Below are 17,817 nucleotides of genomic sequence, written 5' to 3' on the forward strand. Positions count from 1 at the left end.
AGAAATTGGGATATTAGTTGAGAGTTGTGAGAACCTAACCCAAATAATAAACACAATCCTTGTTAGGGTGAATGTCTGAAGTTGTTGAATTAACTTGGGCTCAACCCCCTGGTAGAGTTGGCACAGAGTAGACAGGCTTAACTTAGAGGTGGGGTGTGTATAATATTTATGCAGCACTAAAACAGTAATACATTCCAAATGCAAAACAATAAAAATCCCAAAATTAAATTAGATGAACAGAGTAAACTTTAATAAACAAAATGACACCTCAATAGCAAAAATCCAATAAGGGGAATCGGAGAAATACAAGTTTACAGTTTTAAGTACAAATAGTGCCACGAAAAACAAAGTGCCAATGTGTGTCATTGGTTGCTGTAGAACAAGATCTAGGTACAATTTGACGCAGGCCGCATTGGAGTGCAGGTTAGATACCTAGCCTATTTTGCCCTTTTCTGATATTTTACCTTCTGACTTTAGTGTCAATCCATCACAGGAGTACACTTCTAAAGCACCCCAGGACCTCAGGGGAGGCACTTAGAGACTCAGGGGGTGGCAAGCAGAGGCCAACAGGAAAGTCCTGCCCTAGTCTAGTTGCTACTGGTCAGCTGGACATTTTCAGGAGAAAGCCTTTTGTAGCTTGTTGTCTCCCTGCAGGTTAACCAGGAGCCTCATGACCTTTGGAGTTCACTTCTTTGTCCTGGCTTCAAGAGGGAGAGTAGTTCCTATTGTCTAGGCTCGTCACTGGTCTCAGGTAGCTTGAGTCCTCTTCTGATCTTCCACAGCTCCAGGTGTGTTCTGAAGTGGGTAGCTGGAGGTGCCACATTTATGCCTTGTATAGGCTAGTGAATGGAAAGGACCCCTGTGGATGCCCTATAAGGGAAGTGTTATCAGGGATAAACCTAACGACTTTAGGAAGTTTGAAGATGGACAAAGTCTTCAACCTCACTTAACTTGGGCTCTGAGGTGTAGAGGTGTTTGTTATAAGTGTACTAAGGTAATTTTAGTGTCGTCCCCAGCTAACCCTATTCTCCAGGTTTGAGCAGTCCCAGGTCTTGAAGCAAACATTGAAGACAACAGTTTGGTTAATCCAAAGCTGAAGCCAAAGCTGAGCTTTCAGCAACCAGGCAGTGGATGCACACAACTTGTTTTGCCTTTCTATTTCCCTCCTTTGAAGTGTGCCCAAAATGAAATATGTAAACCCAGCAGACCTGTCAAACTGGCTGTGACTCTGATGTCAAAAGAAGCCCACTGTGACTGGGGTCTGAATTACTGGGAAGACCACAGAAGGGCCCTGGTCACATGTCAACTGAGATTTGCCTCTGACAGTGGTGGCCTCTTTAGCTCAAGCAGACCTGTCAAGCAGGAAGGGACATTCAAGCGGACTAACACTTTAATGTCAAGGAGGATCCTCCCAGCCTGCCCTACATAGTCTGTCAGTTTCAGATGGATCAACTCTGCCCATTCAGGTCATCCTTTTGTTTGCTCCTGGGATCAGTTCACACCTCACCATAGGGGAGCCATCACACTGCTAGATGACGGCTAAATACTTACAGATAAGATAGGCCCTCGGAGGCTATAACCAGGCAAAAAGTAACTTTGTCTAAAGTAAGGGTTTCCGTAATAGGCAAAATTAGAGTTTACAATTAAATTGAATTCTGTTTAACGATTACAAAAAATTCAATGAGCAAAGCTATAGTGAAAATAGCTTTGAAGTGATAGTCCCTCTAAGGCAGGGTTCTTCAAACTGTGGGGCGCGACCCCCAGGGGGGCCGTGGAGCGATGCAAAGGGGGTCGCGCCTTCACAGTAATACTTCTTCCCAGGCCCAAGGGCTTCAGCCCCCCTCCTCCCTCGTCGTGTCTCTCAGCCTGGCTGCTGCTGCAGTGTAACTCGAGCTGTGGGCTGGGCTGGGCAGTGTCTGGAGTCATCTCTAACACGCCCGAGTTTTTTACAGGTCTTTAAAGCCCCATTTGCATATTTACATGCCTTTGTAAACTGATTACAGAGGCTTAGTTTTTTCCTGGTTTCAGTATCCCCAGGGCCCCCACTGTGCCTGTTCCTTACATTTGTATTTTACAATTACTGCTGTAGTGTGAAAATGTATTTAATGAAAAGGAATATAAAGTAGGGGTTTCCAAAAGAAAAATGCCTGCCTGTTTTGTTTAAAGAACCTGCACAGATCTCCTCTTGACACTAAATAGACTTTTAAACACAAAGGTATCCATGCATTAGTTATGTGACTTTTCTGTCTTTTTAGGTCTCGCCTGTCGATGCGCATGCGCATCGAGCTTGCGAGACTATGGGGGCTTAACCACTCTTTAACTGACTTGCAAGGAATCGTGGCGATTCCTTGCAGTGCCCGTGACTTTTAAGGTCAATGCGCATGCGCATTGACCTTAAAAGCGCGTGCACATCAGTTCCCTCAGCCGCACTCCAGGCCCCCGCTCCGCCCCCTCCCCTGCCCGCCGAGTCGCATTTCTCCTCCCCCCTCCCCTTATCTGCCGTCCCTTCGTCTGTTCCCTCTCCCCGCTCCGCCCCCTCCCCTGCCCGCCGTGTCGCATCTTCCTCCCCCCTCCCCTTATCTGCCTTCCCTCCGTCTGTTCCCTCTCCCCGCTCCGCCCCCTCCCCTGCCCGCCGTGTCGCATTTTTTTTTTAAATCCCCACTTCCCCCCTACCCCCCAGCAATGCCAACACTGACGCCGTGCTCGGTGTTTCTCTTGTTGTTTCTATTCTTTCAGCGCGACAGTCCTCTTTCTATACTCTTGTTGCCCCCCTTGCGGTGTCACATGACACGCAGCCTGCCCGCCCCGTGCTTTAATGCACCCGTACTCAGGGCGCTTTGTCGGCTGTACTTCTGCCGTGGGATTTTGATTTGGATGTATCACGTGCGAATGAGTCTTTTTTAGGTAAGTTAGTCGTACACCTTCACCTCTTAGTTTATTTAGGTAAGTTAGTCGTACACCTTCACCTCTTAGTTTAGATTCCCAGCGGTTTCCCGCTGTGTGTGTAAGTAAGCACTGACCTCGATTTCTTTATTAGTACGGCTCTGGTATACTTGCTCTCTTTCTAGAACGATAGACAATTGTATTTCCGGCTCTATCTACGCTCCCCTGCCTATTGTTTTTACTCGAGTGTGCGTTTAGCCCAATGTGTTATATTAGGACTGCCACACTGCTTTCACTCTACCCAGGGTTTTCCACCGATACGGCTCCGGAATGCATGCACGTTTTATACTAGCGTGATGGCCTATTTTATCTGCTGGCCACGTCTTCACTCTTTCCCTCCTATCGTTCTGACCCGTGGGGGGGGGTTTATCCCCCTGTATTGTATTAAGATCGCTTCTTCGTACCGGGTGAGGCCCTCATAACTTTTTAACCTGTTGCAAGTTTTGGGTTTCTGCTCCTGGCATTACAGAGTCAGGATCATTGAGGCAGCCCTAGAACACAATTAAAAGTGCTTTCCATTTATATTTGTTGTTTGAAGTATGCACAGATAAGTGCTTAAAATACAGCTTTAGGTGTCTGCTTATTTTTGTACCGCCTGGGCCATCAAAATAATCTGCTGGTAACCCTAACCATAGGACTGTTAAGTTTTTTGCAGGATCAGCACTTTATTTATTTCCTCCACCCTCGATCCCAGATTAATGCCGCAGTAGTTTAACTTGGATCTTAAACCCTACGCAGCCGTCAAGAACATGCTGAGTTACTTCAAGTGTATGGAAATGCACCCTGCATTCAGACAACTCGCTCCTCATTCTCGCCCTTCACTTTCATGCTCACCGTGCACTCACACTGATCACCATGCACTCACACCATTCACCCTGCACTCACAGTGATCACAATGCACTCACACTGATCACCATGCACTCACACCATTCACCTGCACTCACAGTGATCACTCTGCACTCACAATGCACTTGCGCTGTTCACCCTATACCTCACCCTGCCGTCACACGAGTACACTACTCATCCTGCACTCATGTGACACTTCACTGACCTGTCCTCCTCCCTGTTCAATATGCCACTCACTCAAACATGCCCATCAGTAACCATACATTCATTTGTCCCATTCTGAACTTGCATCCGCACCCAAATTCATGCACCACCTCACTCACCCTGCAATCACTCCTCTTACCCTACTCTCACACTTTTGAAATGCTCACCGTGCACTCACATGGGCACTCTTGTCACACACACTGTGCAGAGGGTTAATTTGCCTGATACAAAAAAGATGTACCATGCAGATCACAGAAATGAGTGTGATTAAACTATGAGTAGTGCTATAAAAAAATGAAATGTTTGTCAGAAAGGTGCTATAGAGAGATGAGGTGCATTGTTAAAGTGAGAGGTTGAATGGGGAGAGTTCAGATGTTGTAAAAAGGGGTGAAAAAAAATGGCCTGCAAAGTGGGAGAAGTATCTGGGATTAGGAGAGGAGAGAGGGATGGAAGGGAGGGGGTGAGAGGAAAGCTGCATGGGAAAACTGCTTAACTCTGCACAAAACCACCAGGTTTTTAAGGGACCCCTGCCTCTTCTGGCCAGGGCCAGGTGAGCTTCTAATGTGGCAGCAGGTATTCCTGCAGAGTGGAAGGCCCTTCTCAAAGGGTGACTAGAAATCTTTCTGATGTTAATTGCTGTATTTTGGTTATAAACGGGTACTGATGGGGTGAAATCTTTCCTCAGTGTTACTGTGTGTAAAAAATGTCAAAATAATGAAGCAATGCTATCCCAAAATACGCGGCATCACATAACATCACTTACATTTTCTTCCCACACAATTTAGTCAAGCCTGTCGCGTAATTTGGTCCTCACTTGCCACATAATTCTAGTAGCCCTGCCTACAGGTTTAAAAATTTATGTCGGGAGGGGGTCCTTACGCCTCAAAATGTTGACAGGGGGGTCTCGGCATCCAAAATTTTGAAGACCTCTGCTCTAAGGACATGTTTAACCTTAACATTTACATATCCTATTTTTAAATGCCATGGTCTCTGCCTTATTGGGCAGTAAGGTTTACTTAAGAGTGAATTATAAATATTTCAAAGGAGGTTTTTAGTACTGTCAAAAGGGGTTATTTTAACAGGTCAAATTTTCAGTTTTGACCTCCAGAGCCAGGCTACTGGTGACAAGCCTGCAATCATTTTTGCATTGCCACGGCAGCAGGTGGCACAATGAGTGCTGCATCCCGCTGATGGCAGCCACCTTACTGATTGTGTGTACTTTGTGGCTACAACATACTAGGGAATTATAGGTAAGTTAAAAATGCCAGTCAGGGTTATTCCAGCCTCATTATGTTGAAAGGAGAAGCAGTAGCACTTTACCCATGGTTACTGGGGTAAAGTGTACAGAGTTCTAAATCCAGAAAAAATATCTGTGAACAAAAAGGCCAACAACTTTGGGGGGACCCTGCAGAAACAGCACATTTTCGGTAGAAGATGATGCAGGAATTTACAGAGTCACATTCTGTCTGATCGTAATGTAACTGGTAATTTATAGAAGCCATGACTTTTGTCTTTAGCACAGATATGCTGAAGATTCTGATTAAAAGGGAAAGATCTCCATAAAAGTCTACTGGGACCTCCATCAAACAGCAGACGAATAATGTTTCTGTGCTGACTCAGAAGGAGCAGATTTCAGTCTTGGGGATGGTACATCAGGAGCTTTATTAGACAGATTTTCTAATTTTAACCCCGTTTTTATATAGTATCAAATTCATGATAGCTCAGGGGCTTTGGGTGACCTTGAAGGGGGACTGTAAGTGTTTTTCAGTAAGGCAGGTCAAGAGTGGTGGGGAGGGCTTAGACGTTCCTGAAAGAGGGACTGGAGTACGTTATTAACACGCTTTTCAGGGTTAAGAAGGGAAATCCTAAATCCCTCATATTCACAGTGCCCCTGGCATTTATCAGCATCTGAGTTTTACTTTCAAGCTGTAGCATAGCCCCCATGGATTAGTGTCCGATTCTGAACTTATCATCCAACATAAAACACAGAACTCTATCCACTGCAATCTGTTCAGGAATTCCCTCACAGCGGCTTCAACTCGAGCCACTCTGCTTTCCATCTTCTCTGAGCAGGGTTCAGTGTCTGTGACCATTTGTTGCCATTTTTATCAAGATTCTTCAGTATGCTGTACAGAGACACTTGCATCATCTTCTGCTCCTTGATTAGTTCCCCTGTGGCTGAGTCCGCATGTAACTACTCTGCAGACTCTTTTCTTCAATGGGTCGAGGGGTCGAACGTCTTTGTCATTCACCTTATTTTTAAGTCTCATCTTGCGAAAGCAGCGCATGCGCTGCTCTCACCATGGAGAAGACCTTTTGGAATCAATTCAGCCAAAGCTGAATTCACGCGCCCAAATGGACAAAGATGGCTGCTCTCTCCATCGCAAAGCTAAACATGCACGCGTAGGGACAAAAAAATGCACACACATGTGGACAGCCCAACGCCATCTTTGTGCACACGCGTGCTCATTTTTTTGTCCCTACGCATGCGTGCTTTCGCTTTCCCAGACAGGCTTAAGGGCATGTTCTCACCCACTCTCTGCGGCGCACACAGGTGATAAACAAGCGCAGATACAGCCTGCTGCCTGCGCCTGCTCCCCGCTCGCAAACAACAGTCCCGAAATATTGCTTAGACCCCAGCTCCATGCATGCCCACCTCCTATTGGTGGAGCTCGCCTGCCTCCTTAAACTAGTGGGCGAGGAGGTTAGGGCTCTTAAGAGGCCAGCCCCCCTCTTCGTTTCATTGCCCTGACAGTTGTCTTTGAGACGAGAGACAAAGGGGTGACACCCTGGAAAATACCCTGTTGCATATCTGTCGCCCTCCCTTTAGAAGGACAGTACTGGGCATGCCTCAAACACCCCGATAGGTAATTCCACTGTGCAGTTTGTTGTCTTTTTTCATTAAAAATTCTGAGGGAAGGGCAGTGTGTTTTCAGACTGGCTTGTGTGACATAGTGCCATGATTGCTGGTAATGCTGCATTTCTTCTTTGCGGTTCAAGTTGGACCATCTCTTTAATATTGTGCGTCCTCGCTACTATTTTAGAAGTTTGAGGCCTATTTGCCCGCCTCCCATTTCCACCGCCAGTTTGACGTCTGTCAACTCTCACCTTCGACCACAAAATATTCCGGGGTTGGCATCCTACATTACTAACGTCCCTTGGACTTCACATCTGGGCAATGTCGGTCCCTCCAGTACCTCGTTATTAAAACATTTCTGTGCTTTGGTGAATGGACAGACGTGCACCATTCAGCGTGACTCCTCAAGGTGCCATTGACTTGCAGCAGTGGGTGCAAGGTGTTTTCAGCAAAGGTGGGGGGGATCCAGCTGTTTAAAAGCATGTTGGTGTTGGGGTTGAAAGCAAGCGCCACCCGCGTGAATGCTTCTTGGACAGCAACACCCACACCTCCACTGGCTTAGTGGGGGTTCTACAAATGCTTGGATTGGATGAATATTTGTTCTAATCTGCCTCGTTATTAAAACGTATTGGGGCAGAAGGAGGGTGGGCGGGGGCTTGAGTGTTCTTATTTATATTTTTTTAGCTCGAGCAAGCGCCTAGTGCAGGATTGAACGGGCACCTCGAAAGCGCTATATTCATTCATGCACAACTATCCAATCGCAGCTGAGGGTGAGATCTTTTGTCGATGCGGAGGGGTGTTTTTGAGATCGAGTTTCCTAGACAAGAGTGAGTTCCTTTGTCGGCGCGAGATCGCGTTTCACATTTGCATGCAGGGGGCGTCTTTGTTTGCGCTGGGGAGGCTCCCGGAGTTAGGTCCCTTTTTGCGGCGAGCCTGTTTGTGCACCCCGAGGCTGCCCGACAAGCACTGGCATGTGCTCCGCTGCGCTGCCGGGCTGCACTTCACTTTCCCCCACTTCTGGGCTTCCCCCAGCATTGCTTGTTCTATATGTGATGCACCGTAAACCTGACTGCAAGAAAGCAATCAACAGTATAACAACTGCTCTAATTATACACACTATACCGCACTTGTTGGATGACAGCGGCCTCATGTGTAGGGAAGCCATTTACTGTGTGTTTCTTTGGTGTCTCCCCTAGGAGGAGCAATTGCCACTTCTGCGAGGTATAGACTCCCGCGCACAGTATTTGGTTTGTAACTTCAGCCCCTCAGCGTGTCATTCTCACTCCCTTGAAACTACCTCCTCCCTCACGCTGGTGATCTACACTCCAACGCTCCCTTTTGAAGGCAGCAAAATTGGAACACCTTAGTTGGTCACCAACGTCATGAGGCCATATCAGAGGTTACCGTGGTGAGTGGCGTTCCCATAGACATGAGGTTCTCTGGAAATATGATATGCTTTACTTAAAATTGCTTCTTATAACAAGAAAAATTAGCTTCACCTTCCGAATCCACTATTAATATGTTGTACTTTGCCATATTCCTCTACTTGCCTTTCTTTTATTTTTTTAAGTTTCAATTCTTTATTGTGTTTTTCAGAAAGTTATACATGTAGCATATACAGAAAGTGTTCTTAAAATAATTCAGCGATCTCTTTGCCACTTGCCGTTGGTCGACAACCTGCCTTTTGTTTTAGATTCGTTTTCTTTGTGAGCAGTTGAAACTTAATTTCAACAAGCATTTGCAATGCAATAGATCTCACAGTTACGAGAGTTTCAGCTATTGGCATTGTAACTAACAATGCCTTTTATTTATGTTTTAAAAACAAAACAAAAATAAAAGGTATTATTATTTGCAATGTCAATAGCTCAAACTCGCTTAAATGCGAGACCTATTACATTTCAAATGCTTGTTTATCTACTGTTCCATTCCTCAAGATACATCTCTTACACCATCACTCAATGGACAGGCTTCATTTGGAGCCCACTGGAGTAAAACATACCTTCTGGAAAATGCTTCCAGACTCCATACTCTCTCCCACTAGGGCACACTGGCTGCTCTGTTCCACTCAGGTAAGCTGATGCCTGGCCAATAGCTACTGCGAGTACCCTTCATGCATCTTGTGTGTAGCAGGACCTCTGCATAGCACATCCCTTTCTCAAGCAGCACCAGAAAACCCAGCACAGCTTTTGAACACCATCTAAAAGCTTAATTAGCTTCATCAAGAACCTGTGGGACACAGCAGAAACTTTTTGGACACTGCAGAAACTGTAGGACACAGCTTCCTCCATGTGGATCCATCCATCAATGCAGAAAGAAATTGCAAGTTGATGTATTTGTGCCTATTGCTCGTTCTGGTCAACAATGTCCGACGGTCAGTGGCATTGTTGACTTTGCTCAGTGCAGATATAGAGGTAGTTGCCTCTAGTTACCCTTCATCTCGTGCATCCTTTGCAGTTTGTCCTCTCCAGATGGCATCACATACTGTTGGTTTAACACATTCTAGGAGTCCTCCTGGAGGAGTTAAAAGTCATGGGCCCTGCAGTAGGGAGAAAGGAGTGCGTTGCTGGCCTTTAATTTACCCCAGAAAACATCTGCGCTCAGGCCTGAAGTCTCTGGCAGATAGCAGCACTGAGAGGAGAGGCCTTCAGTCCCAGTAGTGGCACATTGGTGAGATGCTGCAGTCCTGGGCAGTCAGGAAGATATGGTTCCTGCGCGATCACGGTTGTTAATTTTATAAGCTTTATTGTAATTGTTACAAGTGATGTTAAGTAGATCAGAGATGTTTGAAAAGCTATGTTCACATGAAAAAACTATTTGTTGCACCATAGCTCATTCATTCAGGAGCTTTTTAGGTGGGTTGGGACTTTACATTGCCCTCTAGGTTCTGTGTTCTTTAAGCTATAGTTGTCCCTGTAGATATCTCAATATACTCCAACTTTCACCAGTAAACTTGCCAATAATATTTAATTGTACGCTCACAAGATAACATATGTTATTTTATGCTTGCTTGTCAATATGTGATAACTTCACACGGGGTGGAGGACTTCGACACTCAATGAAGAAACGGAATGTGTATCTCTTAAAGGTTCTCAGGAAAACACTTGTAAAGCGCTGACATACATCCTTTATATGAGTTGCATATAGTTTTAAAGTTGGATTGTCACGTACGATTGAATTTTACATTTGTTTGCACTTGTATAACTGTAAGCTATACCTCAAAGCCCACGTAGAGTCATATCATTGAAGCACTGGTGCGCCTTTAGTGTAATCTAGAGCTGATATTTATTTGCAGGATATCTGACCCAGAAGATACCGGTCATTTTGGCTACAATCCACGAGTTGCATTGAAATGTATGTGTTTTTGTCATAATCGTTTTTCGAAAAAGCTCCTAGAAGGTAACAAATATTCATATTTTTTTCTTTGCAGAAAAGGTTGTTTCTGTCACTCAAGTTTATTCGTCACAGGGTAAGAGATTTTAACATTGAATAAAAGCACAAATGATGTATGCATTTTATTTGCATGATTTACCATATGTATCCTACTGGTGAATAGCCCAGCACTTTTAATTGTCAAGTAAATGGCTAGCCTGTGTGTTGCATAGGGATATACTGAACCGCATGACTTCTGTGGGACTCGATAATCTATGGAGGTGGGGTGGGGGGGGGGGGATGGAAGTCTTTTATATCCTTACAGTGTACCAGCCAAGGATGCCCACTGCCACCCATCCTTTTTTCTGTGGCTCTGGAACCTTTTCCAACTAAACTACAGCACCACCACGCAAAGTACACTCTGCACTTTTTAGACAGACCCTTTCTAATTTCCTTCTATGCTAATGACATGACACTATACATTCTTTTTTCGGTTTTGAAACCTGGCAGCTCTCACAATAAACTCAGGAAAGTCCTCCATCTTTCCACTTGAATATACAGGAAGAGTAGAGGTGACTTTCCACAGGTGTGGTGCACGAAGCCAGTTAAATACCTGGGTGTTTTGTTAAGTTGCGACAGAGAAGTGGTCATACAACTGAATTATGGCCAGGCACTTACCCCTCTGGAGGAACAAATGAACAGGCGGATTAAGATCCCACTTTCAATGTCGAATAAACTAGTATTAATAAAAATGATTGTCTTTCTAAATTGTAAGACTAATTTATTAACGTACCTTTTTAGCAAACCACCAGCTTTCTAACACATTGCGATCTCTGCTGATTAGGATGGCCTGGGCTGAAAAAAGACACACAATAACCTGAGAAACACTGACACTACTCTATAAGTTGGGAGCATTCACAGTCCCTGATTTAGAATTGTTCTATGCATGTGTACGAGCGCAGTCTGTGTACTATTGGTTCCACCTCCAACCTTTTAAGGCACTTTTTGCAGTGGAACAAGATGTTGCACCCCCCATACCTTTACAGGCTGTCTTCTGGTCCAGGCAAAAGTAAAAAGAGATCGAATAAACTCAGTGCTTTGCACCATCAAGCCTTCGGAAAATTAAAAGATGAACAGGGAACACTATAATCAATGCTACTGACATTCGACTGAACAAACACCTATCGTTCCCAATGGCAGCAGTGGGAACTAATAACCTCCAGCTAAAAACAAGTATTGGAAATCACAGCTAAGTTAACGGAGAAGTAGATCCCATGAGTCATAGATGTCTGTTATGTTATCACGTCTTGAATGCAATGAATGGGGCCTGATGCGATGATGCGAGGCACAGACTGGGGGGAGCGGGAGGCGGGGGAGCAGGTGTTGTCACTTCCTAAAGTATTCTGGTAACACCTAGCCACGGGCTATTCTATAAATCCCGCCTGGTAGCAGCAGAAATACTGCATGTATGTACTGGAGAACAAGAGATATGGGCTCCTGTCAGAATCCGCTGATTGCCGCAGCTTGCCCAGAGCGAAACTCATTGTAATACAAGTCGGATGGTGGCGTGCGCTTAGATGGAGGCGGGGGGGCGGGGGAGCGAGCGAGTGGGAGGGAAGGAGCATGGTGGTGTGTGAGGCGGATGGGGGTTGGGGGGCGGGGGAGCGAGCGAGTGGGAGGGAACGAGCATATGGGGTGTGAGTGAGGCCAAGCGCGCGCTGGCGAAGCGTCACGGGCGGGGGAGCAGCTTGGGAGGCATTCCATTTAAGTCTGGTGCTGCGAGGCTTATGGGTTTGACGTGGACGCGCGTCTCACACGACTGGGGCACATGAACTGCACGTAATCCGCTTGGTCAAAGAGTTTGTTTCAACTACTATACACTCGCCTATTAATCCCTGCTGGATTTAATAGTCGAGACCTAAAAAACGAAAACTACTTACCTGATCAATCTCATATGAGAGCGGAAAGTTCATATTGCTGGACAGTATGAACTCTGGAGTAGTAGTTAACACATTAGAGAGACTTAGAGCTGCAAGCAGAAATATATCAGGCAAATTCCCTCTGGAGCCAAAGGCCTTTGGCAAAGGTTCTATAGACAAAAATGCCCAAGAGATTTATAACCGCATTATACCTTGAAACATAAAGAAATACTCCTATGCACAACCTTCCTGCGTGCCCTGGTTGGAGGAGGACTTTGGTGTCCCACTCACTAATAAAAACTGAGAATTCTGTTGCCTTCAGACCAGTGAGCTATTGCCTAAGAGTAGGCTGAGCTTATACATTAGCTCTTCCTATTCAGAATATATTATCACTCGGCCACTTTACACAAGTGAGGCCAGATTCCCGATGTGAGCTATGTTGTAGCAGGGTTTCCGTTCTCCCACAGAACTGTGCATAGAGATCTAGAACCTCAGTGAGTTAGGATGATCCAAAAACTCATCTCAGTGTCAGAAATCTCCTTACCTAGCTAGCTACAGTGTCTCATGGATCATTATGGAATGATCCATGTCTTAGACAAACCAGAACATGATCTTTAGAATACCTCAGGAGTCGTGGAACACATGAACACTCTTTCGTTATATAATCATTTCAAACCAAAACTGAGAGTCAAAGAACACAAGTGCAAGTTTGAAATATTTATTATTCAATGCAAAGTTCTCAAACGCAGTATCTTGTATAATACCAAAATGCAGATTATAAAAATCAGAGTCAGCAGCATAGTCACTAATCCATAGTAAGCAAAAGGTGCTAGCATGTTATAATGCAAAATCTATAGAAATCTATATCACCTATATTTCGCGCACCCTATCTAGCATATTATATTATATCTAAGAAGGTCTCATTTGGGCTTTAGCAGGGCGGCCCCATACCTCTCAATGTCAGTGGGAGCAGTTCACATCAACAGCTACCAGCTCTCTTCATGCGCAGCACCAAGTGTCTACGTTCATTCCGTGTAACTCTATCTTAAACCCGCGTAGAGCCCAAAATGTTGGCATCAACATTATTTGTGTTATGTCTAATGTGGTGCGAGGATCAAGCCTCCCAGCAACCTTGTGTTAGGTTAATTTTAGAGTGTGCAGCTCTCAGTGTGCAGACAGTTGTACCAAGTGTACCAGGCAAAGCTGATAGCATAGAAATAACATATTATTCTCAAATAAACCACCTCACCGCTTCTAGGGTGAAGGCGACAACAACAAGTATGTGTCGTGTGCAAAACTGAAGCCGAAGGAAAAAAGGCTGTTTAAACATGTAATGCACTCATGCTAACTTAACGCAATATATGTAACGAAGTATCCATATGACACCCCCCCATTGGTCCGAGCACCGTCAAACATAAGGGAAAAGGCAATACTAAATCAGATACAAAAATTGAAAGCAAAGTTCAATAATCTTGAGCTAAAATAAGCTAAAAATATGTATGAATGAATATGTATGAATGCCTACAGTGGCCTCAAGTCTAAAAATAAAAACAAAACTTTCGAACCAAAAGTTATTCGCCAGGTCTCAAAAATATGAAAGTAGGACCAGGTTGCATCAATCCAAATGTCTGTAAGAGAAAAAACAAGGCACTTATCCGATATCCAAAGTCATGTGCCACAATGACGTTATCCTCAGTGACATCACGTGATTGAATTCTCCATCAGCTGAACACACTCCATCTCTCCAATTCAGCGAGGGGAAAGTCATATTTCACAACAAAGCACTCCTCCCAGGTATGTCATGAATGGAAAGTATATGCAAAGAAAGTTGCAACAGCCTCCAGTATGAAATCACTGCCATCATCCGAAAATAGTTCAGCAATCCAATTCAGCAATGGGAAAGAACATACGTGCTCCTCCAGCATCGGATCCTCCTGTAACGCCAGAGGATAACTCGGTGGGTTCACCAGATCGCTGTGTGTCAGAAAGGCATCCGCCGCTGCAGAGATCTCCCATTGGCCCAAAACTCCATTTATCGCTGCCAAGGCCATAACTCTTTCGCCAGAACAGATCAGCTCATGAGCCACCACGGGACGCATTAGTTGATCAAAATCGACGTCAGGAGCAGTCCTCAAGCATAGGCACAAATCAATGGCCCAATCGAACTCGCAGCTCAGGCAGTGAAACACAGGTTGGACACACGTGAAGTCGGTGAACCGAAATGACAATCTATAGGCCGTGCTTAATGCTGCAAGCGGCAATGTTCCATAGTAATTGAGCATCCGATTACGGCACAGTGTCAGGAGGCGTTGAACCGCGTCTTGCGCAGGATGGGCATCCATGTTTTATGAAGAAAAACACCAACAGAATGCCTGCGGCTACAGCCAGCAACACAGGTAGTCCACCAAACAAACTCGAAAAAATAGTGTGGAAAAACGTGGGAATGATACCAAAAACTTTTTCAAACGTAGTCACGAGGCCACTGCTGACTAACTTGAAAAAATGTGCAAGCCCAGTCGTTGAAGAAGCATTAAAAATCTGGTGTACCAGCTCGCAGAAATGAAACGGCAAATCAGTATTTAAAAGCGCCTGCACCTCTGTGCGGGTGTTTGCTATGTGAAGGACATAAGTTTCCCGGGCCAAACTCAGGGTCACTTGTTTTTGAGACAAAAGGGCCCTTATTCTGCTTAAACCATTGAACTTTGCTTCCAAGGTTGGAATCCGTGGCCAGATGGAGACATCTAAAGACCCATGCGTGGGTGGGTATAGAACATTCTTGCAGCACACCACACGCTCTGATACAGTTACCACATAAGCCACACCAATTAATAAACCACAACATAATTCGTTGTTTAAAAGCAAATAACTACCATTAGCTAATAATGTGAATGTGGGAACCACTGCTGGAACTGGCGTGCCTTTTAAAACACATGCTAAATTTGGACGGTCCTGATTACAAGAACCGTGTAACTGAATGTGTCTGCATATTAATGAATGGTCAGGTGACTGTGTGCATTCCTCACCATTAAGATTCACTTCTTTCCCATCCTTCAGACATCTGTATGTGTATGGTAATGACCATGCCTCATGTAGGAATGCATTGCCTAGTGGTTCATATCGTCCTATAGCAATATACCGCATACAGTTAGTAAATTTATATAAAGGAAATGGTAATGTAATTAACCCATGAATAAGCCACGTGGCAGTAGTGGTTTCAGCAACAGAAAAAGGCAAGGATTCTAGCTTCTCAATATGTAACATAGAAAATGATGCATCACGCATTGAAAGCATGCGCTGTTTTTCAGTAAGATTAAAAGGGGCGAATAGGGATGAAACGTTCAATGAGGTCCAGGGAACTCGACCAGCCTTAATTGTCTGTAGAGTCCAGGCAAACTGCATTACAGAACGCAATTGATTTTGACCATGGTATAACGTGGACACTTCATCATGTACAATATCAACAACAGAAGAAACAATATTATCCAATGTGTAAATCCTGGAAGAAAGCATGTTAATACTGTTATCGACCACTGCAAGCACTTTTTCCAAATTGGCTTGATCAATAGCCCTCAGGCGTTTAGCTGCTTCGACTTGTGAAAAATTCCAAATTTCATTGTAAACAGCATAAATAAAGCGTTTAGACCTACCCATAGTCGGGCCTTTTATAAAATCATTTAGCTCTATATTCTCATTCAACTGGGACAGATGCAGTTTAACTGCAGCTAAAGTGGAATGTTGTAACCAGTTCTGACACAATTTGCCTACTGAATAAGTTGTAACAGTGTGATCTGTGTCAAACCTGGGATCTGGCCTGATGTGTGTAAAACCTTCAGACAAACCCATAAAACGACGTTGGCAAGAATCAGAGCTTCTTTGCCATAAAAGCCACCCATCTGGATCAAAACTGGAAATATTAAAGGAGGAATTCTGCAAAAATGCTTGTATCCCACTGATGGATAATGTAGTGAAATTACTCCAACCTGAATATTCTTCCAAATCAGGGATAGTAGGGGTATTTAAGTTTTTTAGATGTAGCCAATCCAAAACATGTTGTTTGGGAAATAGTCGAATTTAAAAATAACATGTGATTCGGGATGAGACATGCACGATGCAAAGCCTCAGTGCCTTGTACCTGCCAATCTTTGGTACCCCAAACCGATTTAAGGTCAACAGCCTCCTTCCATAACTCATAGCCATCCACAGATAACCTTTCTAGAAAGGACTTTGAATACAGCAATTTTGTGTCAGTTAGTCTAACTTTGGGCATGAATTTCTGGTTCACTTTAAAATAAAACGACTCAGGATTTGATTGATTAAAATCTGTAAAGTAAGAGTATTTTCCCAGAAACGTACTTGAGCTCCCCTGTAAAGGAGTAGGGCAATGTTCCCACTGAGTGTAATTCACAGGAACCCGCCTGGAACTTGTCTTGTGCAAGAAATGATTTCCATAATGTTGGTAACAAAACAAATCACCATAATTGACAGAATCTAAATACAAATCCTCATCATCAAAGGCCGCATAATATTTCAAATCAGAGAACAATGCTTCTACGGCCTGAAGATCCCAATCATCAGAACGAATATTTTGCTTAATCACATCTCCCATGTTTACTCTAAGCACATTAGGAACATTAATAACCTCTGTGGGGCCATGTATCTGAAACCTAACCGCATCCCACACAATCCCATCAAGGACAGGCCAAGCAGTAATCTCCACTGAATGTAAGTCTCTCTTTAGTCTGTGTGCTGAATGTGAGGAGGAAAGAGGGGCCAATGTTCCATTAAGGTACCGAATTCCTGTTCTTTCTTTCACATAATGGCCATCGATCAGGCGGAAAAAATAAAACACAAAACCAATTGACATAAAAAGATAAAATGAAAATAGTATCAGCCAAATGTATGTCCAAGGTGGAACTAAAAAATGTTTTTTAAACAACGTGGCATATTTTGCAATAGTCGATGGTTTCTTTGAAAGTTCCGAATCAGAGTCAAAAGAGAATCCGGACTGGTTAGCCAAACGAGCATGTAAATCGGACATAGATAAATCAGCAGGATCTGCATATGTCACTTCATCAATGTTAGTAACAGGAATAGTATTTAATAAAGGACTGGATATGGCAGGCATCTCGAGGGACACCTCCTGATCTGCACCAGATGTTATAGCCAGCACAGAGTGCCTCACCATGGAAGGACAGGATACAGCCGGTGTCATGCTATGAAGAATCGGCCACCCTGTGTGTCTTGACATTGTCAATAGAAATAAATCTGTTTTCTTTACGACCTGGAAGTGGTGGTAAAATGACTGTTCTTGTGCCCTTCACTCCAAGGACTCGAACCGGCGCTCGATATGAGGGACCAAACTCTTTCTTGTTATCGATCTTCTCTCGAACCAGTTCTCCAACTTGGGGTAGCCAGCCAACTACCGGGATCTGCAAAGCATCATCCGACGTGGAGGGCAAGTGTTTCTTTGCAAGACTGTCTCTGGTCTTTTGTAGATCCTGTAAAACATTGCAATGTTCATCTACGTCAAAGGCCTCGGCCTGGGCCTGGCAGTCTGCACCATCAAGGTCAGGGACGTACATCTTGATACCAAAGAGCATTTCGTATGGGGTCCGCCCACCCAGAGACCTTCTAGGGAGATTATTAAGCGCACGCTGCACGCCATAGAGGTGGGTCAGC

General features: G+C 44.4%; 1 protein-coding gene across 1 annotated transcript in view; it reads left to right on the top strand.

Moving 5' to 3' along the window:
- The window catches only part of DGKQ (diacylglycerol kinase theta), a 1,232,715-nt gene that overhangs the window by 1,082,261 nt on the left and 132,637 nt on the right, over nucleotides 1–17,817 (top strand). The window contains exon 14 of the mRNA XM_086961841.1: nucleotides 10,278–10,316. Within this exon, the coding sequence (XP_086817967.1) occupies nucleotides 10,278–10,316 (39 nt within the window). The remainder of the gene's footprint in view (nucleotides 1–10,277; nucleotides 10,317–17,817) is intronic.

The sequence above is a fragment of the Lissotriton vulgaris genome, chromosome 3_1 (genome assembly GCF_964263255.1).
Source record: "Lissotriton vulgaris chromosome 3_1, aLisVul1.2, whole genome shotgun sequence".
Taxonomy (NCBI): Eukaryota; Metazoa; Chordata; class Amphibia; order Caudata; family Salamandridae; genus Lissotriton; species Lissotriton vulgaris.